The sequence below is a fragment of the Temnothorax curvispinosus genome, unplaced genomic scaffold, assembly GCF_003070985.1.
Source record: "Temnothorax curvispinosus isolate PA1 unplaced genomic scaffold, ASM307098v1 QBEX01011839.1, whole genome shotgun sequence".
NCBI lineage: Eukaryota > Metazoa > Arthropoda > Insecta > Hymenoptera > Formicidae > Temnothorax > Temnothorax curvispinosus.
Window position 1 is genome coordinate 36,536 of NW_020221619.1, and position 25,466 is coordinate 62,001.

Here is a 25,466-nt window from a genome sequence, read left to right on the forward strand (position 1 = left end):
CAGTAGACCAGTGCGCTGTCTACTAGGCCACGCTCGTCTCGATATGTCATATATAATATGTCATTGAGGTTGAGCGCTCAAGTACATCACGTGACCACGGGACATGCGCGCATGTGGTCGCGGAGCATGTCCGTAGTCGCTACATCGCGTCGGTATGACAGGTCTCATAACCTGATAGTCGTCAACTTTAACAGTTAATATCTCGCTTCGCGGGGCAGAGCGGGGCTTTTTTCTGCCAGATTCGTTCGTTTTGTGCAAAAACGCGTTGATTAAGCCTAAATTCAGCGAAATCGGTGAGGAGGGAGCTCTCCTTCAGATTTACCCATATTATATTACATTACATTATATCGTATTATATTATATTATTATTACATCACATTATATATTTTACGCGTAAACGCCCAACCTTGTGCAACAATCTTGAATATTTCTGTATTATCAACCGTCGCCGCGTTTTAATTTTCCCTCGACTCTTTTATAGTTCCGGTCGATCAAACAGCATGCGCATGGTCGTCGGAACGAATTGGGGGGGGGGGGGGGGGGGGGGGCGGGGGTCGGGGGGAGGGCGGGACGCGATTCACGCGATGAGCGATCAGCCGGCGCCGCCGCGCGCGCGTTATTATTCCACAATCCTCGCCCCTACGCGAAAACGTAATTGTACCGTCGCGGTGCCGCGCATTCATTGGCGTGCGTGCTGCGTGCGTGCGGTGGTGTGACGATTGCGGGGCGACAATGGGCGGCGAGCCGACGAGCCGGGATCGTCCGATGCGCGTGCATACGTAATACACGCGCAAATCCGTCGCGTCGTTGCCTTGGTTGGGGGATCGGGTTCAATCGGGTTGGGATTGTGTCGTGAGGTGACGACTGATCACTGACGGTCGGTCGCGCGCGCGGGACCTGCGTCGTTCAGCGTCGTCTCGAAGCGGAAATCGGCGGTGTGGGGAGGCACCGGAGTCAACCGGAGTCGTCGTCTCTTCGCCGCGAATACGAGCAGCGTGTTGGGGCCGCGGAGTCGTGGTGCGCGATGAGTCGACGTGACGGACGATTTTGCGCGCGGTACAAATAAGGACATTTTTTTCGCATCCTCGCGAAAAGAAAGAAAAACACACACGCGGAGATCTGTCGCGCGTTATTGGCGCGTCCGCCGCCCGAGGCCCCGGCGCCTCTCCCGTCCGGCGAGTCCGCGTAAATGCGCGGTTGACGACTCGACTGCCTGAGTGCGAACGAGTGTGAGATTTAAGGTGATTTAAAAGACCTCCCGAGATTTTCCAAGATGTATCGTAAGCTGAAGTTCGAGGTGGAGTACCTGACGGAGGAGCACCTCACGGGGTTCGAGAGCTACAAGGTATTTACGCTCAGCCGATCCGATTTTGGCTGGTACCCTTTTCACACGTAGGAAATATCGATTTGAAGACATTATAAATATATCAATGTATCACGTGTGACAACGTGAGTGAAATTCTACGGTATATAGTAAATTACAACGTGCATATATAATTCACGATGGAAATATTTTGTATTAGATTTTTTTCTAGTATAAAAATAACAAAATTTTATTCAAATAATGAAGCTGACAATACACTCGGTGTTGTGCCACTTACCTCGAATATTCTGATTTCAGTATAGCTCCTTGGACACGAGTCCCCTGAGCGTGTACGTCATGCATCCTTTTTGGAACAAGTTGGTACAGGTACGATCTTCGTTTCAGAGCGGTGGAACAATTGATAAATATTATCTTTATCCGCTATGTATTATGTAGAATTGAAACATTTTCTTCGCACAGTATTTTAATTATGAATATAATTATTCGTCTTGTTTTAGTATTGCCCGAAGTGGGTTGCCCCGAACGTACTAACTTTCTCAGGATTCCTTTTTACCGTGCTAAACTTCGTGCTGTTTGCGATTTACGACTACTACTTCTATGCGTCCAGCGACGACAAGCCGGATTACCCTCCGATATCACGATGGGTCTTTGCCGTGGCTGCTTTTAACATTTTTATGGCATATACGCTTGGTACGTGTACTTGGTGCTTGATATAGTAATTTTTATTAACATATAGGAGTTGGTAAATATATACAAAAGTCTTTCATGTTTGAAGCAGACATACAGACTCGAATAAAATTAAACAATCTAGAAATTTGTATTAAGCAATGGATTAGAAAGTGATAGACGTAATTTTATTGAGAGATATATATGCATAAATCTCTTGAGATATAAACCCTTTTATTACAGATATTTTACAAAAATGTTTACACAATAAATAAATTCTTGACTTACAACTGATTAGAAAGTAAGATCTTCACTTTGACAAAGTAAACTTGATTTTATTTGTATTGCAGATGGGATAGATGGAAAGCAGGCGAGACGCACACAAACGTCCGGCCCCTTAGGGGAGCTGTTTGATCATGGTTTAGACAGTTGGAGTGCCATGTTGATCACGGTAGGCATGTACTCGGTCTTCGGCAGAACGGATCACAGCGTCTCGCCGTTGCGAATGTACTTCATACTATGGAACGTATTCATTAATTTCTATCTGAGTCATTGGGAAAAATATAACACGGGCGTGCTGTTTCTTCCCTGGGGATACGATGCTTCCATGCTAGTAAGTTTGCTTGGATAATGCGATTTTTAACGTGGAAGAAAAATATTTCTTTACGTTATTAATTAACTTTCATTATTGTGTCGATTTATATCAGTCTTTTGTTAATTTTTTTTTTTTACAGGCAACTGTCATTGTATTTACACTTACCAGCATAGGTGGACATGAAGCCTGGAAATTTGAATTACCTGGTGGTATATCAGCTGGAATTATGTTCGAAATGTTGTTCTACGTTAGTGCGCTTGTGTCCAATTTACCGGTTGTTCTTTGGAACATATACAAGTGAGTACCACTTTATCGTTATAGCAAGTAATACAATTTCTGTAATTTATCGATGACAAAAATATTTCACGGATAAAATCGGAGCACTTCCGAGATTTCTGTTAAGAATAATTTTAATACATATTGATTAAATGATCTTTATATTAAATTATCTGCTTCTCTTTTACACTTCTTTTTATAAAAAGCCTATTTATACTTTAGGACAAAATTTAATCAAAAAATTTTTCGCATTAACATAATTATTTTGCATTGTCTTGCAGATCTTATAGGGATAAGACCGGCAAAATGCGGACGTTTCCAGAGGCTATTAGGCCCTTGGTGCCTTTAGTTTTATTCTTCATAATTTCCACGGTCTGGATAATGCACTCTCCGAACAATGTTCTAGAAAAGGATCCGAGAATAATATACTTTGCCATCGGCACTATTTTTTCTAATATATGCGTAAGAAACATTTATTTAACCTGGTAATTCTGTCTTAATTTTATTATTCATCGCATTATTCATTTTAATAATGTTCATGTTGCAGTGTCGATTAATCGTATCCCAAATGAGTAATACGAGATGCGAGGTATTACCATGGATACTATTGCCAATCGCAGTAGCCGCTGTTTTCTCGTTTATCTTACCAAGCGTAGATTTGGAATTTATGTATTTAGTCTCCATAGTGGCCTTGCTGGCGCACATTCATTACGGCACTTGTGTGGTAAGTTCAACGAAATATCACGGTCATGATCACAATGATGTGATATTAATATATCTCCAATTATACGTATTGAGAAAGATATCTACAATTAATTGTAATTGTCAAGTTTTTATAATTTATAAGGCAATTTCTCATCCCAGCGTCATCTGTTTTATAATTACAGGTACGTCAAATGTGCCGGCACTTCCGTATTCAGACGTTCTCCATAAAAGATCATTCCGAATGACTACTTGCCGACGATGCATGTTAAGAACGAAGAGACAAGTATATAAAAAAAAGATCGATAAAAACTGAACACGGAAAAGCAGGCAGGGAGAAGAGATCTGACACACACACACACGGACTTTTATTAGAATTGATCACGAGAAATTAACTACCATGACAAAACACTTATCGAGTAAATAAAGAATTCTTAGAATCACGTCCTTTTACGAGAACACCGCCGTTCGACGCGAAATACGATAGTAATGCTGCTCGCAGAGATTTGATAGCGCTACTTTATCCCACATATCTTGAAAAAAAAAAAAAATAGTGTCTGCTGGATCGCCTATTTATTTCTTACATGCAATAACAAAATTGCCCGAAATGTGTTTGACTATCTTACTGTGATATACTTATCCGCGTCACCGCTTTTATCTCCAAGAGCAGCGGGTTCATCCATAAAACGTCCTCTCCGTCGTGGTATTCCGCTGAGATTATGTATAACATGTGTGTACAAATACTTTTTCTTTGAATGCTGCCGAGCTCGTTGAGCAGTGAACCAAAAATATGCACCTCTTCGTTTTCGACATGTATCGTCCCTCGGACGTTATTAATCAATGTACTAATAACAATTGTATCTATTTATCTATCTTTGTTTCTTTTCTCTTTCTTTTTAGTGTTTGGAAAAACTGTACAAATTATTGGCAATTATATGTATATTTTTTTTTGATTGTAGAACGTATGTGTCGTAGTACTTCAAATTGCATTTAGCGCATAATGTGTACGTCAGGTAAGAAAGGATCGAGTGTACGTTATTGTTTATGTATCGAGTGTACGTTTGCTTTAAGATATGTGTACGAACAATTGTATGATTTCCGTAACTCTTGCAATGTAGAATTCTGGCTACAAATGGAATGTTGCGGCAACATTGAGTAAGCTAGTTTCTCTTTCCTCTGTTACTTTAACAATCTCGTCTCTGTAGATACATCTCTGTACATCAAAGTGATATGTTTTCCAAGCATGTATAAAATATACTGCGTTAAGCTATGCTTATCAAGACGAAAGAAACTTAGATGGTAAAAGCGAAGATGTTAGAGAAAGAAAGCGTTTCTTTCCTATGTGGGTTTAATATTTAATTTCAAACTTATATATGTAAACTTTGTTGGACTATATACATACGTAATATATATTACAGTGTAATATTGCGAGACGACCGCGAAAGATATCACGGAATAAAAGATATTTTTACAAAGCAAGGCGTCTGCACATCTGTCGCTATCTAGAATTTAGGTATTCGGCTTTTATCTTGACGCGCTCCTCCAAAGGTGGCATATAGGGCTTGATGCCTTTCGACCTCCTTTCAGTCTGCACGGAAGCCTGCAATGAAGGGAAACAACCACCATTGGGAGGTATAATCTTACAGATACAGATTTGTAGTCGCGATTGGGAGAGAAACTTACCCAGAAATTTTTACAGTTCTTGTAATTGAGGAAGTATGGCTCGCATGCGTTGCGGTCTTTCTGATTGGAGTCAAGGCACCTTAGCGACTGGAGGTGCTCCTAGAAGTAAAAACATGTTGACAGACAGAATAGCGTCGCACTAGCTTCTTCCGATTTCTTTTAGCTACATCTTTCCTTAGATTAGAAATATACATTTGTGTTGCTAGCGAAAAGGAGTTGCGATCAAAAAGGCGATAATCGCCAATCGTCCGGGTACCTTGTAACAGGGATTATCCGTCTCTTGATTATGTCGCAATGCACGCCTACTCGTGTCACCCGTTCGTCCTGTAATATCATTTGAATCCTTCCGTGTATCCATTTCGGCGACGAGAAGGCCAATGTTTATATACACACCTGGTCCTTCCTCGAGTAGTCATGCCATTCGAACGAGAAGTAGCTGCACCTTCGTGAAATCTATTCGTTCTACTTGCACTTTCCGCACTCGAATCTCTCGCGCTCTTTTGGCCCGTGTTCTTTTTAGAGCTGAACTTCTTTTGCAAACTTCTTTATCTTTTCTCTTTTTCTTTCCAACGTGAACAGAAGAAGAGGAAAGATAAACCGTACGCGAGAAGTTCAGCTAAAAAGAATCGGAATTTTTTTTAATTCAGTACTCGAGTGCGGGAAGTACGACGATCGAGTGCAAGCAAAACAGACTGACGTCAGCTCGCTTTTTGCATATTAACACCACGCTGCACTATCCGCACTCGAAATGAAACGGATGCAACGAGCTAGACGTGGGCAGGAAAAAGAAAGAGAACGAAAGTTTGACTCAGTTTGACTGGAAGGTGCAGATCCGAGAAGAATCTGTGAGAATTTTATTTTCGACAAGAATACACAAGACAAACGCGAAACTCGGTTGAAAATATAAACTCTTCAATCGTGACGTTTCCTGACGGCGACGCGATAGCGACAACTTCGCGTCGCTCGAGACCGGCCGCACGTGGTCGCGCTCCGTGTCGATTTTGAGGTTAGGCGGACGGAGGTTAGGTTAGACGCGGCGAAGCTTCATCGAGGAAGTCGGAGAGAACACACGTCGCGCGAATGAAATAAAGAAAGATAAGAAGAAGGAGACTTTTCTTTCTTCTCAGGATGGAGGTCGACGTGGGCGACGTGGTGATGCCGGGCGACAGTTTGAACAACATCACGCCGCTCAAAAAGGAAGGGAGAAGCGAGAAGGAGTTCGTGATCCTGGGCCCCGGACTGCGCCGCGAGGGCGACTCCGTGCTCGTCTGCAAAGCGGGCGTCCTGAGGAAACGCGACCCGGCCGTCTACTACGTGGACAGCTACCAGAAACGGTACAAAACGTTTGTACTCTGAATCATAATAACACACGTGCTGATATCCCCTCTTCTCGTCGAAAGAGAGATGGGTGTACTGATAAGACGCCGCGGTTTTCCTGCAACGATATTGAATCAGGATGTTAAAAGGAAGAAGAGAAGCATCTCCTTACGTGCACCACGCTTGGCATTCATTAATGTAGATTTATAAGGAATATGCGCTCTCTTTATCATTCCGCATTGAATACTCATGTAATTTTATTTTGCTTCCAGCAAAAATGAGACAACTTCGACCAAACTTTGATTAATTTAATTTACCCTTTTGAGACGCTGATCACAGTTGATCTTATCTTGAAATATTGTTTTATGAGAGAATAATCGACCAACGATGCAAGCTAAATACAAGATATTATATTACTGCAAAGTTTTATTCATAAATAAAATGGATATAAAAAATGGAAACATTTCGACTTTACTAAGTCTTCCTCTACTAAATTGAAGTTTACAAGAATGAGTTTAACAACTAATCATGAAAAATCGTTTACTTTATATCCATTCTATTTACGAATAGAACTTTGCATTAATATAATATCTTGTATTTAGCTCGTATCATTGGCCCATTATTCTCTCATGTTGCTTTGCATAAAACGAGCATAATATTTTAATAATATTATTTTACCTCACGCGCAGATACATTCCTAATCGAGGCGAGAACGTGGTCGGTATAGTGACGCAGAAGAGCGGTGACATTTTCAAGGTGGACATCGGAGCCAGCGAACAGGCAACGCTATCCTACTTGGCCTTCGAAGGCGCCACGAAGAAGAACCGGCCCGACGTGCAGATCGGCGATGTGGTGTACGCCAAGCTACTGGTCGCCAGCAAGGACATGGAGCCGGAATTGGTGTGCGTGGACTCCCAGGGCAAGGAGAACGAGCTCGGCGTGCTAAGCTCGGACGGCATGATGTTCACCTGCTCGCTGAGCCTCGTGAGGAAATTGCTGAATCCGGAGTGCCCGTTGTTCCGGCTGCTCGGTCGGAATCAGGCGTACGAAATCGCCGCCGGGATGAACGGCAGGATATGGATCAAGGCGCAGTCAGTTAAAGAGACGATAGCCGTGGCGAACGCTATTCTGGCGTCGGAGTACACGGTACCCAGTGAAATGCAAAAACTCTGTGCCAGAATCGAGAAAGTCTTGCTACTCGTGGCGTAAGTCAGTGAACAATGTTTCACTGAACATCAAAGAGAACCGACTTGGATCTTTGATGCGAGAGGTTGGCATCGAAGGTTCGATGTTTCTTCCAAGCAAAGTTGAGGGGAAATTGGAATACCTCAGATCAAATGCATTTTGAAGTCAGTCCCACCTTGGCATGCAAAATAAAGACTACTTACTGTTGTCAATGACAGTTACATTTATTGTATCAATATTTGTAATAAATTCTGTAAATAAATCTGGAAGTTTCCTTAACTGATAATTTATATATAGAACTATTACAGACTGAGACAACCATTGTGACAACCATCCTGATGACCGTGGACTAACACTATCGGTTACAATCACTAGAAAATGTTATCATACGGATGTACGGCGGAAGCGACGAGTACATGATTGTACGAGGCATTAGCGCGAAGCAACGTAATCGCTACTCTAGCGGTTAGAAGTGAAAAAAAAAAAAACGAGACTCGTTTCGTAGGAAATTCAATGTTTAATTTCGCTTTAACAAAAGAAACTTGACATTCGGATATTACATACATCGTATTACATTAATGGTCGCAAACGGTATCGATATAAAGATACAGAGCGTTGCTAATTATGATAATCTTCATTACATCTCGCTGATATGTGCCTAGTGTTAATGCTCTCCTCGGCTCGCACGAGCCGTGCGCGACTATAACGGATGTTATCTGTCGGTAACAGCCTAGACATTGACGGTATTTGCAGTATTTGCACTCAAGCACAACCATTACTTTCATCTTACAAAAAAAGCAATATCTAATTCAGTAAATATACCGTTAGTTTCCCGCATAAATTTCCATTTAATCAAAGATTGCACGGGTGTCTTTGTACTTGGTGGAATGTATTCATTGCCATCGCCTTCTAGTTAAAGATTAAAGCGTATACGCAAGAAAAACAATCTCAAAAACGTCGCTCTTATTGTTAATAAAGTGAAAGTAACAAAATTATTATCTTCTTTTTTTTTTATCTCTGAGACGCGTTTTATAAAACTATTGAAAGACATATCGAATAGCATGATTTTCTAATTCTTGACGTTGCATAAAAAACATTTTTGCACCAATAAACAACAAATAACAACTTATCGCTAAACGCACGTGTACTGTTGTTGAGATTATTTTGACAGTAAGATAATACGCAATATAGATTGAATTCGAAAAGAACATAACAATAAGTATACGTAAACGCAACAGAGTATATACGCAAGAAAAACAATAAAATATCTAGCAAACAAAAACAACAGCATTAATAACAGAGGTATACTTGTTAAAGCTAAACTATTCTTTTTGGTCATTCATGGCCCCTACTCTTCATCTCACAGCGCCGTACTAAAATAAAATTCTACAAGACATCATCTAAATGCTATAAAAGAATACACTGGGACATATTCAGGATCGGACTTTTTTTCACCATCTAACATCACAAATCTAAAAAAAAAAGTATTAAATCTAAGATTTTCAAAAAAATGTAAAACAGAAAATCAAGTGATTATAACTTAAAATTTAACTGTCTGACTAGTTAAAGTTCTAATTAATTATAAATGGTTAAATATACAATTTTGAAATTATAATTCGTTACAAAAAGTAATTGCATTTTGAAAAGATTTACAATTATCAATTCTTAGAATTAATCAGAACTAATTACTATTATTACAGATAATTATAACTACGATTCTTCCCTACGTCTCGGAATGTGACCTAGAATCCGATCCCGAATTTGTTTGAATACTAATCATAATAAATTATTGATAATCGAGTCGAATTATGCATTCGCGACATATAAATAATTTGCGATAATATCTACTGTAATACGTTTCTTTCTTTGCTGCTGTCGCCACAATATTTAAAGGGGTTTAAACGAACGGTACCGCGCCAGCGATATGCGGCAAGTGTAATTTCATGAGGGGAAACAAAGAAAGTGCTAGTTACACAGTAAGGGAGGGAAAACACCCGGTATCCGACATTAATTATTATCTACTATGAAACCATCGATACATTCTGTCATATCATGGAAGAAGCCGTAGCGTATTTTTGTTTCCTCTTTTTTTTTCTCATATAGAAACCACACACGTATGTTCATCGCACATCGGGATGTAATTAGGCAGGCAAATATGTATGTTGGGGACGATACATGGTGGCACTAGCAACCATTAAACATACTATTCTATTGGCATTGTGCTTCGCTTAATATATACGTTTCATCGAAAAGTGCGCTAATCATCGAGGTATATCGGGGATAATTATGCAAGGTATATCAATAGGAGAACGATTAATTGCACGCACATCTAACGCGGCGGTGCTGTTACATAAGCTGTTGTATAAATAATAGTGCGCAGGCGAACGGATAAAAATTAATCTCAGAGAAGCGAGGAGACCTATTCGCGGAAGAGAGTGAGAGCGTTGATGCAGCAGAGTTAATTAAACAGACAAAGATTTAAGATAAGGCATCGATGAAAGAAATTACATTGCAGAAAAAAATAATCTGGAAAGAAATCCAAAATTAATTTCTTTCCAGTGCTAGAAAATTTTTTAGAACTTTTTAGGCAGAAGAAAGAAGACTCGGTTTTCAGTCTTACATGATACTAAAAAATGTATTAAAAATAAGTTTAACGATATACAGAATCTCAAAGATACTACAAAAGAATTGACAATAACATAAAAGTCTGAAAGTTGTTCGTAAGAAATCACTATCAGGATTGTCTTCTCTCGATTGCCTCACCTTAAAAATTACAAATGTATTGAAAATTGCGTTTACAAGGATTACTACGATAGCACATAGATTATTACTGTGTCTTATGATATGAATATAAAATATCTGCCATTATTACTGTAGGTATACACTTATACTCGCGATCACATAATCTCATTACATCATCAAATATTTCCCTCCACATTACGATTCCTAATTCACTTTTGCCCGCGTCCATCTATTATCGGCGATTTTCTTATACGATCCTAACTGTAGAAAGGAATAGAAAATATATATATTGCTATGTAAATATATATAAAGCGCGGTTGGTGTATGTCAATTCATCATTCTTAAGAGAATGCCATTTCTCGCTTAAAATAGTGATAGGATTGCAGCGGACGCGTTTTCTACATAAGAAAAATAATCTCCATCGCACGGACATACGTTTCGTATGCGTGTAGATATGCTATTCCCTCCACACAGTACAATGGCAGAAATTCCATGACGCACGCGATGCTTCTTGAAAGTTATCGCAATCTTAATAGCTTAGTAGTCGTTATAAGAATAATTTTTGTTGGATTAAACTACTGCACCGTTTCGTCTCTATGAGATGAAACGGCTTTCTTTAGTAATTTTTGCTGTAGGCATTAGGTATGTTTAATATTACATTTTGGTAAAAAGCAAAGAGTTATGTCTAAAATTTCTAATTGAAAATGAAGAGTCGTATTAGTTGAAGAATCAAATAACTCCACGCGCGCCTTGCAAATCGCAAAAGAATTAAATTAATAATACTCAATTATACAGGGTGTACTGTATCACCTTGGAAATCTTGGAGGCATCTTCACTTAGACAAGACCTGTGTCTAACAATAAAATAAAATGTCCCCTTCGAACACGGAGTAAGTTTTATTTGAATTTTTTCGAAAAACGAATTAGTTCGGGAGATAAATGCGTGGAAAGATTAAAATAGAACATCCTGTATAATTACAGAGAATGATAATTCTCTAATTATATTCATAAATCATAATTATTATGTTATATATAAATTATTAAAACTCAAATTGATATAATCATATTAAAAATCGATACTATCATAATTTTTGGTTTAACGCTATACTGTTCTTAGCGATTCGTATTTCTGATGTCCCGGGCAAAAATACGACTCTTCTGTGGTAAATTAGGGAGGGATGCATCACTACATAAGTAACTTTCGTGAGCGATATTCTTCGATTAGCAAAGCAAGACGTAGTAATCGCGTTATAATGTAGAGTCATCGCCTTGTCTCGACGTATATATTAGATAAATATTATCATCAGGTTTCAGCATAATCGTAATGTATATAAAAAATTGTCTTTACTTATGCCTAAAATAGCATGATGTCTCGGTTATATAAATATATTATATATGTATATATATTTATGTGTATACATATACACGTATTTTCATGTCATTATAATTATTATTGTATTATTTTCTTATATGTATATATATATATATATATCTATTATACCATTCACAACACAGAGTGCATAGTACGAAGCTAAATGTCGATCCGCTTACTCTTAAATCACCATTCGTTTATACACATACTCATATATATGCGTATTCAAGAATGGAGTTGAAAGGAGAAGCGAATCCAAAGCCTCAATGTAACAACGCACAACCAATTTTTATACAACCTGCGTGCATTAAAGTATCTTGTCACCTTACAGATGACTTGAAACTTATATGTGTGCCATTATGCTCTGAGTGGATTTAATAATTTTAATTGAACCCATTACGTTTCTCACTGACAGAAAGAAGAGGAACGCTCAAATTATTATAGTATAATAATTTTACAAATTATATACAAATTATGTTCAACAAATATCTCAGGAAAAACTAAGTATTGCGTTTTCTCTCTGGTAAACGATCGAATGCAGTTAATTAAAGCAACGGGAGAAAAAGTATAACGGATGTACAGGAACAACGTATTCATCAAAATCGACTGCTACTCTACATCAAGCATTCTTTTTCATTAGCAGAAATCAAACGTCCATCCGTTAACTGCCGCTGTCGAACGTTAATATTGAAGTCCTGTGCACGCGCACGAAACACGGTGCCGAGAGAGACACCGTGTTGCAGAATGTCCAGTTGCTCAATCATAGCAGAGATTCATTCCACGTCTAGTACGATAGCGTTATTCAAAATATGTAATGTGTTTCTATCTTCATCTTATTTTTTAATGTATAATTAAGTGCTAGGATTATTGAAATCTTATTATTGCACGCGATGCAAAGAGAATGCACGTTACTCCACGCGCGTTGTAGGCTTGCTGTGTACCGGGCGATCCACTTCTCTACCGCCTCATTTTCCGACAATGCTAATGAATGATACACAAGCGGGGCTTCCTTCTCAACTAGGAAACGACATCGATCGAAATAACGTCGGGCAAAAAATGGTGCCGCCGAAGTGGAACGCCATGTATCTTCTCGCACGGTTTTATTACACCTATTGATACTTGTGCTTTAGCGGAGTTTATCCGCCCGTTTCTCTTTTCCCCCCTTTCGTTAGTCGCTGTTTGGGAATATTTGATATTTACGAAACAACGTGTGAGTCGGTGAGTCGTTAGACATGGTTGTGATAGTTATCAAGGTGGTGCAGAAGTGTGCCAAAGCAATATTGCGCATCCCTCGAACAATCGCATGCAGATTGAAAAATATTACGGGCAAAATCTAACGTACGTAAAAAGAATATAGTTCAAGGTATGTTAGCTCAAAAGACACTGTTAGAATTAAAATAATATTCTTCTCTATCCTATCGTAATTCTTTCGAATTCGCGGGATTTTTCCACGAAGAGCACACATAACGAGCGGTAGCATACGTTACAAAGACGCAAAAGGGGTATCTACACGTAAATTTATAACAAAACGGAAAAAAGAGACTTTTTCTCAGGGAGATTCCTAGGAAGGATCCTTCAACGACTTGTGCAAACCTTAATACGGCAGTAAGTTTGTCATACTGTATAAACGTACGATCCGATTGCTTAAACGATAAATGAGCATGTTAAAAAAATCGTAATACTCGCATACCATTCGCGCACATTGCGTTACATTTCCAAAAAGGTAAACAAGTGCGAAATACATCTCTTTTTTTTTCATTTGAGTATCGTTCGATCATCGCGTGATTCTCACACTTCGAGTTCTTTTAAATTATTACTCTTAGAGTTACAGTCTTACTACAAATCTTTTGGCTCACAGGAGTTCCACTTCCTTTTAAGCTCGATCACTGAGCAATCATTGAGTGTGTTCTCGTCGAGAAACTACACGCGAGAGCGAGAGACAGAGAACGTCCTGCAGTAAACATCTCTAAAAAAAATCCTATCACCTCCTCTCGCAAAGAAATCTGACATGGAATCTTACAATCTGATTTTGAACACTTCATTGTTGCGTTGTAACATCAGAGATCGAACGCGAACCTTCATTTCTTTTTCTTTCAATTTCCTCCGTTTCGACAGTCTCATTTGTTGCTATCAGTTTGAAATTATGTGATTTATTTAATATCATTATATTTTAATAGGGAGATATAGCTCCCGGCTTCTCAAAACTGAGCTTTACTCTACCTAAATTACACTTCTCTACATTACTGCACATATAAAAATCTACTTACGCCTCATCCTTGAAATTGTTTGTAAATCTTCCAAGAATAACAGCAATTTTCTACAAATGTCCCATTGGAATTCTTAAAATCGCGTTAAAGACACGTGGGTTTCACGAAAACCCTTTTAGAATAAAAGCCGGTTGTTCTCTCGCTCGATCTCTGATTGCAAGAAAAAAGTCGAGAAAACTGTCGGGTCACTCCAAGCTACCGATGGACCGCCGAAGTGTCCCGAAAATTCCCCGAAGCGTATTCTCCTTTTGCCATGATTGCTAAATAGTCTTGCGTTTCTTTAGTCTACTATCAATTTCGTCGAACGTTGTCTTTCATTCTTTTTTTCTTTCTTTCTTTTTTTTTTTTAGACAAACTCGAGGCCTTTCCGATAAATTCGGTTACTTACGTTCGAGATGTCGTGTAAAACTGCGTCCAATTTACTCACTTCGGAGCGGAGCAGATCTAAGCTGAACAAAAAACGCTAAAGCCGTCTAGGTTGCACGACGCTGTTGTTGTTGAGGCGCGTAGTCGTCTGATTGTTGAAGTTCTCGTCCTGTGGTACGTGCTCGGTGCGCTCGTCGAAAAATCCCGGATTCAAAATGATGTTGGGTACGAGCTCAATCACCTCCTGCTCCTCCAGCTGCGCTGCAATTTCGGAACGGAGATTAATTTTCATTAGTCTGGGCCACGGGTCTCATTAGCTTCTACCCTCTCCCTTCACCGGTTTTTCTTTGTCAGGTATTGTAAAACATTTTACGCCGCGGAATTTCGTGTCGACCACTGTTTTCCAAAATTATTTCTAGTTATCGACAATTCTATTAATGCGTAATAATAGAGTACCAGATTCCGTTGCCAAATCGAAATGCCGTTTGCCTGACAAATGAACCTGCTACCTTTGACCTACCTACCTCGACATACTGCCAAAGATCTCATCGGTATTACTTAACTAAGATCATGATGCTTTCTATGACTATCGTAAGATTTACTATTCATTCATCATCACTAAGTTATTATCGGCAGGCTGATTAACATTATGTACAGCATAAGTAATATCTAATCGGTATGATAAGAGAAAATATTCGTATTGAAAAGTTTCAGTAACCAGACAAGTAAATTTGGCGACAGGAAAATTATATTGAGAAATTTGAGATTTTCATTCCAATAAGTGCCATATATCGTAAAAGATAAAAATACTGATGGTTTACTTATGTGCTTATTGTTAGTGTTCAGTGCGGCAATCTGAAAAGTGTTGTATTAATATACTTGATGAGATGAGATCTCCGTTAAATGCTGTCTCGTATTTGTCGGTAAATATGTTAAATCTAATGAGAAGTTTTGCAAAAGGTGCTCAGAGTACACAGAAACGAGATATCATAAAAGTATTAGTAATTTCGAAAAATATGGCTGTCGCATAATACAGAGAAGCCAAAGATCAGAAATATAGATAAGTCAACTAGCCGGCTAAAATACTAACAGGTCCTGTTGTTTGTCAAATGATGTATGTTCTTCAGCTAACTTACACGAAGTCTTCTATGGAGAGAGAAAAACGACTTTCTCGAGCATCGTGCTTATTAGAGAGGCCATGAATGTTAATGATCATCGCCAGCGAAAAGAAGTAGTAGTAGTAGTAAGTAGCAGCAGTAAAGAGACAGAGTAGAAGCGGAAGCTCTTACGTTACGGTTATCAGATAGGATGCTTACAGGGTGCCTTGCACTCGCGATACAGTAGGTAACATGTACCTAAACCAAGAATCATAAGTGTGCCCATCACAATACCTACGGCTGCCACCCAGACGCGCGGATCGAAATTCTCTACGCCGGCTAAGAGGTGTCTTTCGAGCTCTGAAAATTAGTTATGTTGCATAATAAAGTTGCGTTAGTCTTAGCTTAGATACTGTACAAGGAAACGCTTAATCGAAACATATATCTCTTACGATTTCTGTGGAACGTGTTATACATGTAGGATGTGCCAAAACTATCGCCGTTCATTAAAATTACATACTTATAAAAGGATTTAATTTAAACGTACCTCGATATTCAAATAAGCAACTTTCAAAGTTTGATATAAAAAAAGCCTTTTAATTTTATTCTTAATTTACAATAGCGGCGACAGTTTTAGCTACAGCTCTATACACGGTTTCGAATTTTATTTTATCCCAGTGATAAATCTCTATATATAAGAATCGCGAAGTAATTCTATAATAATAATTGCAACAAAATACCAAATTCTTCTATAGTGTACTGCGTATGACCCTCGACTTCCACGACTTCTCCTTTTCCCAGCTGATTGGTTGCCCACACTCGAAACGAGTACGTAGTGTTTGGCATCAAATGATACACATCTATTTGTCTCTTTAAAGCAACGAAACACAATCGTTAGTCTTAATTCAATTAATCTCTCTTTATACAAGGGATGGAATAACTCTGTAACGTTATATTAAAAATATTTGTTCTTACATAATCTAGCGAACAATTGAAATTGAAACAGATACAACATTATAAAATAACGTTACGCTGTTGCAATAATTGCAGTATTATGTAACGTTATCGAGTTATCCCGTCTTGTTGTTTAACATCCCCGTTTTCTGTTATAATCTCGAGATCGGGGTACTTACAGAATTTGGAGGAATGTGTATTGGACTAATGGGCTTCCATTCTTCCGGTTCTTCGCCCGCCACTGGTTTCAGACGATATTCGGCAGTGAAGTCTATGATAGGATATCCGCCGTTATATCCCACCTCCCAAAGAATGTTGGCCAATATCGTAGATGGCTTGACCCATACATTTTGCAGGGCTGAAGGAGGTGCTAAAGAAACAAACAAAAAAAAGATACGTTAAAATAAAATCTACGGCTATTATAATCTATTATAAGATTCTTGAATCTAAAATCTAATTTATTATAATTTTCCAACGAATCTAAAACTCGTGTAACTCATTGGCTATTTTACGTGAGTTTTAGATTAATTGGAAAATTTTAATAAATCAGATATGTATCAATTGTATTTAAAACCTAAAACGCTACTACATATGCGCGATTGCGAATTGTCTTGTTAAGACGGCCGAGTAACAACGTACTTCTGACCGTCACGTTGATCATAGTTTTCACAGTGTCGAGATCGTCGTCGAAGGTGCACGAGTAATTGCCAGCGTCGTCCACGCTGACGTTTAACAGTTTCAGCATGCCGTTTGGTTCGACTTTCAGCCGCTCAATCTGCCCGTCCTCCCGTCCCTCCCTTATCCACATCACATTGGACGCCTTGGAATGCGGGAGGTCATTGTCTTCGGTGCAGGCCAATGTCATGTTACTACCAACGTCCACGGCGACGTGCCGCATCGGCACCACAGCCACTGCTTCCTGCCATCCTGCAAGTTCGCGCATACTCGTTAACTGTTGTCTTGTACAGCTGTCAAACATAGTGATGATAATCACTAATAACCGCTTAGACCAGTTTCTACATAATGTCCATTTCTACTAATACAGATTAACTTTAATCCTAGTTTAACTTACTTTTTATCCTTTAATTGTAAGAATTGAAAAAAGATAAAGAGCAAGTTGAACCAAGACTAAAAGTTAATCTACATCGATACATAAATGGACATGAGTTATCAATTGCTCAAGAGATCTGAATGAGTAGATTGACAAACAAATTTATTACATCCAATAGAAAGGTTTGCTCTGTCAAGCACAGACGCGCAGCGCAACAAGTAGCCACCGTAGATGAATATGCAACACTACATAAAAATTATACAGATTATAGAGACCTAAGATCTCTTCGTTTTAATCGCATTTCATTTCCTTCGCCTCCCTTCATAAAATGTGAACGCTGAGCTCTTTTTTTCAGGACGAATTAATTAAGATGAACCTTTAGCCGTTGCGTCACGCAACAATTTGACGAGAATAAATTCTAAAAAAAAGACTATAAACCCGTTCTTTCACGCTGGAGAGAAAAAAAGAAAAGATGAACCGTCCGGGAAGCGGCAGGAACAGGAAGTTCAACTAAACAGACTTATAAAAAAATCAATGAGAGAGAAGAGGAAGCGGACACAACGACAACAATCGAGATCTCGACAGGTGGTTCCGCGGATCGCGTGCTCTGCCATTGCTCGCGCGGTGACAAGCGACGCGGACGGCGTGATATCCTCTTTACATAACTGACCCTGAATCGTAACGATCGTCCGCGCGTCGTGCTACGTACTATAGCCGGCTGCGGATCGCATGATCGTCGGATATAGATCGCATTGTTCCATGACGGAAGCGTCTCTCTCTCTCTCGCTTCCTCCTTCCCTTCTTTTTTCTCTCTCGCTTCTCTGTCTCTTTCGCGCTTACTACTCGGCGACGTTCTTAACGTTCTTACCTGCCAGGAAGAGCATCAGCAACGGTAGCAATTTGCGTTCGTCCATTCTGCCATAATAATGCACCTGAATTCCTCGGCGAGATCCGTCTCGTTTCGTCACGGGGCTCTCCTCGACCGCATCCCTCTCGCTGTCATGACGGACATGGACGGACAGTCGCTCTCGCGTGCGCTCTTCGTTTATTCGCAACAATCCCGAACAGTAGCGCAGTAGCGAGGGAGTAAAGGAGGATGAGGGAGAGGGAGGAGAAGGAGGAGGAGGCGCGTCACTCGGTGTCGATCGTCGCCGCCGCCGTCGCCGACGCCGTCAAATCCATCGTATACGTCGCTTCACGCCGACCATTCGTCACCAGCGATCGCTCTGACGCCCTCTCCGCGGAGCACCGCGCCCGTCCGGCGCGCCGCCCTATTTTATTGAGTCGCGCCGCCGCCCACGCCCCCTGGCGAGTCCTGCTTCACCCGGCGTCGATAAGAACGGGATCTCCTCTCCGTCGGTAATCCGTCGAGGTGCACTCACACTCTCCACGTGCGGAAATCGCAGTGATGATGGCGATTCACTGGATTCACTCCGAAACTACAAACTCCGACTCGACACGAAGTGTTGTTGGTGTCTAACGTGATAATTATTGGGGAAGCCGAACATCTGGAAAACTGGGAAATTGAATTTTATAAAAATACAGGTAATATAGGATATGTATCGAGCGATACTCACTTCGTGGGTTTTTTTATTCCTCTAAAAAAATCGACTATTGCGTGTAATGTCATTTGATCGCATGATTTAGGTCCACGTCAGTCCATGAATTTAAGTGAATGTCGCGACGCAGTCTGCGAGATGAAAGGGAAGAAAACCCGTTATGAGAGCCCATTGAAAGGATTCAAAAAAAGGTGATGATTGACAATTGGATTTTTATATCGAGAGACGCGGAGGACTGATGATTATTATTTAGTTTAGAGGAGCTTACGAGCATCGTAGGCGATATCGTGTGCCAGAAGAGGTTAGGTCATGGAACGGTGGAAAAGTTAAAGGAACAAAGTGCAACGGACAGCTCCAGCAAGGATTCCTCGTCGCAGAATAATGTAATTGTAATCAATGACAGTGACAGTGAAACATCCGAAGGGGACAATGACAACGAAACAAATGATAAAGATGCAGACACTTCGCTCAGTGTCATTGAATGCATCTCTAAACCGTCCCCGTCTCCAAAAAGACGGCAAAGAAAACTGATAATCCATACCAGGCGGAAAAAGAGTAGACCGTCTATAATACCACTCGACACAATGGGTAACGATTCGTCTGTCCTTGATTTGTCAGTTTTGCAAGAATCATTAAACGAAGAAAATATAGGTGAGTTGACTCCGCTTGATTCTCTTTATAAGAAGAGATTTTGATAAGAAAATCTATTTGACTTATGTCCATTTCTATCAACGCAGGTTAATTTTGATCTTGGTTTAACCCTAGACAGACTCACTGGGGTAATACGTTACCCCACGCGAAATTCAAATTCGCATCATTTCAGCCAAATTTTTGGTTCTTCGTTTTGTTTTTCGAAATTTTTTTACTGTTTTTTTTTTACTACCGCAAATTGATGACTACTATCATCTTCCCTATTAAACAACAAACAAAATTATCTATTATAAAGTTTTCTAAGAACATTCTGGAAATATTATACACGCGGTACGAGTTTGGGGTAACGTATTACCCCAGTGAGTCATTCACGTATGAGAAAAATAAGTGAATCTGTCTAGGGTTAACTTACCTGTCATCTTTTCCTAGTTCTCTAAAAGTTAGAAAAAGATAAAAAGTAAGTTAAACCGAGATTAGAAGTTAATCTACATTGGTAGAAATGGGCATTAGACCCGGTTGCACCAACGTCGCATAACATTTGATCTTAGCTTAACTCACCCTTTGTCCCTTTCTAAGGGAATAATTAGAAGCAGACAAAGAGTGAGTTAAGCTAAGGTTAAATATGCGACGTTGGTACAACACCAAGCCTTAATACTGTTCTAAAATGGTACTATATCTCGTGATATCTAGCACCAACCCAAACGGAGGATGACGTGGTTGAATTGTGGTCGTGTCTGGAGAAACCAGTGAAGAAAATGAGGGTAAAAAGGAAGTCTAGTTGCGCCAGATGTAAGAAAGATCCATTGTTTATGATAGACAAAACGCCGAATCTGAAAAATCTCGAGTATTTAAAGACAAATACGCATACAAAAAAATATGCCGAGAAAAGCAGGAAGAAACAAGATCTATCCTGGGATAAAACTACATCCGAATCGTTCATTCCGTTAACGGTCAAACCGTCAAATGTTAAGCTAGACACATTGAAATGTTCGAACAGCAATAAAAGAAAAAGGCAGCACGCCGATATTGTGGATCCGAGTCCCACAAAATCAAATGCACACCACAGCAAAAAGAAAATCTATTTGGGCGAAAAGAATTGGCGGCACGGTGATAATTTGGATTCAAGTTTTGCAAAGATGAATGCACACCAAAACAAAAGGAGAATTTATTGGGAAGAAAGGAATAGCCAAACGAAGTCAACGCGCAAATTAAGAGAGATAATTGTTGACGGTTGCAACGTGGCAATGGCGTATGATTTTTTTTTAATCATGCATATTATTGATGAATTTTCGTAAAGTGCAAAATATAGTTATAAAATTTATAAAGATTGCAATACACTTTGTGTATCTTATTTCAATTTGAGCAGCATATATCTTTATCTTTTAGCCATACAAACGGTAAAGAATTCTCAGAAAAGGGTATCCAAATAGTAGTAGATTTTTTTAAATTGAGGGGTCACAACGTGAAGGTTTTCTTACCACAACACGTCCGAAAAAAAGAACATACGTTTCTTGAGAAATTGTACAAAGAAGGCACGGTCGTGTTTACACCTAGCCGCCTCATTGATGGCATAAAAATTACATCGTACGATGATCGGTATACAATCGCCATATTTTTATTATACGTATAAATAGAAAAATAGAATAAGTATATTTTATTACATTCTTTACCTACAAAGTGAAAATTATTTCTATACAGTAAAATGTCTTATATTTTCTAACAATATATAATACTAGACGTTGTATATAAGTAAATTACGCGTTGTATATATAAACGTTTTTTTTTTTACAGAGGTATAAATTAATTATCAATCTCTCGATATTCGTACTTTACACAAAATAGCTTACTTTCGTATCAATCTGTTAATACTTTCTTGTTAATAGCAAAGCAATACACTAAGTTATGATAAACCTTTCTGTTCCTCTGCTTTTATTGTTTATTATTGTTTATGTGGAAATAATTAGAAACTTTCTATATATTAAAACATATGAGACGTATTAAAAATTTAGATCTCGACGCTTTCTCATTGGTTTTTTTTTCATTGCAGATATATTTTGAAATATGCGACGTCGTGTGGAGGAATAGTGATTTCCACAGATCAATATAGAGACCTGTACAGAGAGAAACCGGAATGGCGTAGTACAATTCTGAACCGTTTACTGATACCCACCTTTGTCGGAGATTATATAATGTTCCCGGAAGATCCGTTAGGCAGATTTGGGCCTAATCTCGAGACATTTTTACGGCATTGATAACGTTATTCTTATACATTATTCTTGTAAATTTGGATATCAAGCCTGATTGAATGTCTTGTTACCGAGAGACTGCATACCTTTCGTACCATATTTTTATTTCAGATCTTTCTATTCATTTTTCTTTTCTTTATATACGTCCAAGACGTGCCATTTCACGTTTTAACTCAAATAAAAAATAATTTACAATTAAATTTTTCTAAATATTAATTTTTTTTTTTAATAAAAGTGCATGTGCATTTTTGCATACTTGCATATTTGCATGTTTGCATACTTGTATATGCATTTTTATGAGAACTGAATTACAATAAATAAATAATAAAGAAAAAGAATGAACATGAATGATGGACTTGTTTTGTGTGAAATACGAAACGTGTACGAAATATTGTACAATTGATAATTTATATATTTTCTGTAATAAAATGCGTTTATATGTACAAGGAGTGTTGTTGTGACATTATAAAAAATATTCTTTTACTTAAAATCTTATCTGTTAGTAAGAATGCTGTGTAACAAACGTATATGCGAGGTAAGTTGTTCAAAAAAATTTTTTAAATAAAAGATAAAAAATTAATTTTATTTCATATTTTGTATAGTTGCAATTTTTTCACAGCTCATCATTTGAGATATGGGAATGATATAATCCTACATTTATAAACTTTTTGTAGAAAAATAAATAAATATGCAAAATCGCTATAAACTGTATACTGTTTAGCCTACGCTGGTCTCCAACAATGTTTTCCCGATTGATGAATGAAGTCCATACTTTCTTGCGCCGATTCACGTGCGAAACGTTGCATTGCGTTCTCACTGCCACTATTATGACACGCATTCGATAACACTGCTTCGTGTTTGAAGGCTGAGCTAACAGCTGAAATAGTTTTACATATATTTTAATTCAATAAAAATACTTAATATATATTATAAGTATTTAGCTCATTATGAGTCAGTAATTGAGATACTTGGATATATACGTAAAATATATAATTATTAAATATAAACTGAATTTAAGTATAAAATTTGTTTTAGCGTAATATATCGATTTACTTGATTTGGCGAATAGCTTTCTCAAGACGTAGTCATCGTCTGCTGTCGAAACTGATTCTTCTTTTTCATCGGAACGTCCCAGGCGACGACCGATCAGACAAGAAACACGTTCTCCCTCAAAGATCGCGGAAACATTTGTCTTGCCCGAATGCGAGTCTCTTTTGTGCTTCTTGTGTTTACGAGTAGACGATGACTTGATTTTATCGTCATTTAAATTATTCTGCTTTTCTACAGAACTGTTATTTGGAGATCTCACTGGAATTACATCCTGTTCACAATTGTTTTTTTTTAATGTGTTTTCATTTTCTATATTGCTATTTCTTTCAATGGTTGCATCGGAATTCGTATTGAAATCTTCATTAGGTTTGCTCGGCGTTTTTTGTGTATTGTTCTGATCGGAAGATAAGCTTTGGTCCACAAGCGAATCATTTTCCACGGCGGGAGCTTCGTGAACGTGACTCGAATTATCGTTTTCTTCGTTGGACTTTCTTTCGCAAGTGCTGTTTGCATTTTCATTTTCATCGCGTTTCGATACATTGGCGCTTATTTTCTTGCTGAGAATCGACGCTAATTTTTTCATCTCCTCGATCTTACTGAGAGAAAAGCCACCGGACACAGGTGTATATTTAGATTCTCTAAATAAGCGATCCGATTCAGAAAACTCGCCGTCTATCGGCTCGTTTAGATTGAATAACTCCACCAGATCCGTCGTTTTGAATAGACGTCGTTGGCGCGGATCGTCAAGAACTTTGTTTGAAAGCAATAGCTTGAAAATCTGTCTGTGGTACATCTGAAAAGAAAGAAGCAGATTGATTTACTACTTGACGTTTTCCGGGCGGGCGGCGGATTCATGTGGTGTGCCGTTTGTTTTCTCTCGCGGTTTTTAATCAAATCTTACAAATGTATTCCGTAATTCTGATATCTTTCTTTTACTTCTTATATATATTTCTTTTACTTTTCATATATTTTTCTTTTATTTTGTTCATATATTTTTTTACCATTACGATCTGTGGAATATAATAATCTACTCTGTTACCAACCTTTTCCTCTATCGTACCAGCGGTAATTAATCTATAGATAGTGACTTGTTTATTTTGGCCTATTCTCCACGCACGTTCTCTCGCTTGAGCGTCCGTTGCTGGATTCCAATCGGGATCGTAAATAATCACTCGATTTGCACCAGTCAGATTTACTCCCAGACCTCCTACGCGCGTCGTCAGCAGGAACACGAAATACGATGTGTCCTTCGGAAAAAAAAAGGAAAAATTAATTTTTATTCAAGGATGTATTATTTATCCCCACCGTGAATCTTTCAAATGATTAACACGTACATTGTTAAATTTGTGAATTGTTTGCTGCCGCTGAGACATTACTGTTGTCCCATCCATTCTCAAATAAGTATACCTCTCATTTTGCAAAAGAGACTCCAAAACGTGCATCATCTGTAAAAAAAAAAAGTATAGCAATGAATATTCAGAATTTAAATTCTATGTTCTGTGTACTGTTTAAAAGATCATTTACCTGTCTTCCCTGAGTAAAAAGCAGCACTCTGTGTCCTTGCTTCTGCCAGATTTTCAGAAGAGATCGAACCACGGTCATTTTTCCAGCACGTTTCCAATAACCGAACTTCTCTAAGTGTTCTTCGGACAAGTCGATATCTTCATCGGAATCCTTAAATAAAAAAAATTAAGTTTATAATCTTATAAATTGACTGTTATTATGTTAGCCCGTGATCTTACTTGTTCTCTGGTGTACAAAAACAAGTCCGGATGATTGCATATCTTTCTCAATGCTGACAAGGCAATGAGAAACCTCGCCCTGTATCTTCCACTGTCTTGCCGATTATTTCTCTCGTGAAGAACAAAGGACACATCATCGGAGCCCAGATACTTTTTATACAGTTTCTTCTGCTCATCCGTTAAGCTGCAAAATAACACCTGAGAAGGAATAAATACATTAATTCAATAAAGCTATTCAGAAGGATAAAAATAAGAATAATATTATCTGCAACAAAGACATATCTAGTGTAAGAAAAACAAATAGAAAAACCTGCTCATTTTTCTCCGGTAGGGTAAGATGATGTTTCACATCGGTCTTTGTTCTTCGAAGCATGTATGGCGTGATAGTATTTTTCAACATAGTGGCTATTTGGAGGGCCGTTGCTTCCTGTAACGGTGTAGCGTTCGCATAACCGCCGCGTGTTATGGGAGCCGCGCAATGTTCCAGAAATACAGGCAGAGTGCCTAGTTTGCCGGGCAGAATGAAATCGAACAAAGACCATAGTTCTTTCAAAGAATTCTGCATCGGACTACCACTCAACAGTAATCGATGCGGTGTCGACAATCGTTTCACCGCTTGGCT

At 38.7% G+C, this 25,466-nt stretch overlaps 6 protein-coding genes across 12 annotated transcripts; 3 read left to right on the forward strand and 3 right to left on the reverse strand.

Moving 5' to 3' along the window:
- Positions 1-1,273: 1,273 nt before the first annotated feature.
- On the forward strand, positions 1,274-5,038 carry LOC112461821 (ethanolaminephosphotransferase 1-like). Its single transcript, XM_025027212.1, has 8 exons — positions 1,274-1,345; positions 1,622-1,690; positions 1,822-2,014; positions 2,341-2,603; positions 2,725-2,882; positions 3,143-3,323; positions 3,409-3,585; positions 3,749-5,038. The coding sequence occupies exons 1-8, from the start codon at positions 1,274-1,276 to the stop codon at positions 3,809-3,811; spliced, it is 1,176 nt and encodes a 391-aa protein (XP_024882980.1). The 3' UTR covers positions 3,812-5,038.
- A 10-nt stretch (positions 5,039-5,048) lies between these two features.
- LOC112461823 (coiled-coil-helix-coiled-coil-helix domain-containing protein 7-like) lies at positions 5,049-5,820 on the reverse strand. The gene is made up of 3 exons (XM_025027218.1): positions 5,503-5,820; positions 5,247-5,345; positions 5,049-5,163 (listed from the first exon to the last, which is right to left on the reverse strand). Exons 1-3 carry the CDS (start codon positions 5,602-5,604, stop codon positions 5,062-5,064), a joined length of 303 nt encoding a protein of 100 aa, XP_024882986.1. The 5' UTR covers positions 5,605-5,820; the 3' UTR covers positions 5,049-5,061.
- Positions 5,821-5,907: 87 nt separating this feature from the next.
- On the forward strand, positions 5,908-8,034 carry LOC112461822 (exosome complex component RRP40-like). 4 transcript variants are annotated; one of them, XM_025027213.1, is made up of 3 exons: positions 5,908-6,267; positions 6,374-6,580; positions 7,253-8,034. In XM_025027213.1, the coding sequence occupies exons 2-3, from the start codon at positions 6,375-6,377 to the stop codon at positions 7,770-7,772; spliced, it is 726 nt and encodes a 241-aa protein (XP_024882981.1). In that variant the 5' UTR covers positions 5,908-6,267; position 6,374; the 3' UTR covers positions 7,773-8,034. The 4 variants fall into 4 exon arrangements, with proteins under 4 accessions (XP_024882981.1, XP_024882982.1, XP_024882983.1 ...); XM_025027214.1 differs by having other exon boundaries at positions 5,908-6,252; XM_025027215.1 differs by having other exon boundaries at positions 5,908-6,091.
- A 1,796-nt stretch (positions 8,035-9,830) lies between these two features.
- Positions 9,831-18,600, reverse strand: LOC112461824 (contactin-2-like). Of its 2 annotated transcripts, none has more exons than XM_025027219.1 (6): positions 18,465-18,600; positions 17,185-17,472; positions 16,725-16,915; positions 16,332-16,461; positions 15,811-15,951; positions 9,831-14,755 (listed from the first exon to the last, which is right to left on the reverse strand). In XM_025027219.1, exons 1-6 carry the CDS (start codon positions 18,508-18,510, stop codon positions 14,592-14,594), a joined length of 960 nt encoding a protein of 319 aa, XP_024882987.1. In that variant the 5' UTR covers positions 18,511-18,600; the 3' UTR covers positions 9,831-14,591. The 2 variants fall into 2 exon arrangements, with proteins under 2 accessions (XP_024882987.1, XP_024882988.1); XM_025027220.1 differs by having other exon boundaries at positions 14,631-14,750.
- A 382-nt stretch (positions 18,601-18,982) lies between these two features.
- LOC112461819 (NEDD4-binding protein 1-like) lies at positions 18,983-22,752 on the forward strand. 3 transcript variants are annotated; one of them, XM_025027209.1, is made up of 6 exons: positions 18,983-19,150; positions 19,244-19,346; positions 19,409-19,806; positions 20,497-21,055; positions 21,193-21,402; positions 21,854-22,752. In XM_025027209.1, the coding sequence occupies exons 2-6, from the start codon at positions 19,258-19,260 to the stop codon at positions 22,056-22,058; spliced, it is 1,461 nt and encodes a 486-aa protein (XP_024882977.1). In that variant the 5' UTR covers positions 18,983-19,150; positions 19,244-19,257; the 3' UTR covers positions 22,059-22,752. The 3 variants fall into 3 exon arrangements, with proteins under 3 accessions (XP_024882977.1, XP_024882975.1, XP_024882978.1); XM_025027207.1 differs by having other exon boundaries at positions 18,983-19,145; positions 19,241-19,346; XM_025027210.1 differs by having other exon boundaries at positions 18,983-19,141.
- Positions 22,615-25,463, reverse strand: LOC112461820 (DNA excision repair protein ERCC-6-like; the record flags this gene model as incomplete). Its single annotated transcript, XM_025027211.1, has 7 exons — positions 22,615-22,929; positions 23,106-23,895; positions 24,146-24,349; positions 24,437-24,547; positions 24,627-24,776; positions 24,845-25,042; positions 25,155-25,463. Coding segments are annotated over 7 exons (1,917 nt in total), but the record flags the coding sequence as incomplete, so codon positions are not given.
- Positions 25,464-25,466: the final 3 nt, after the last annotated feature.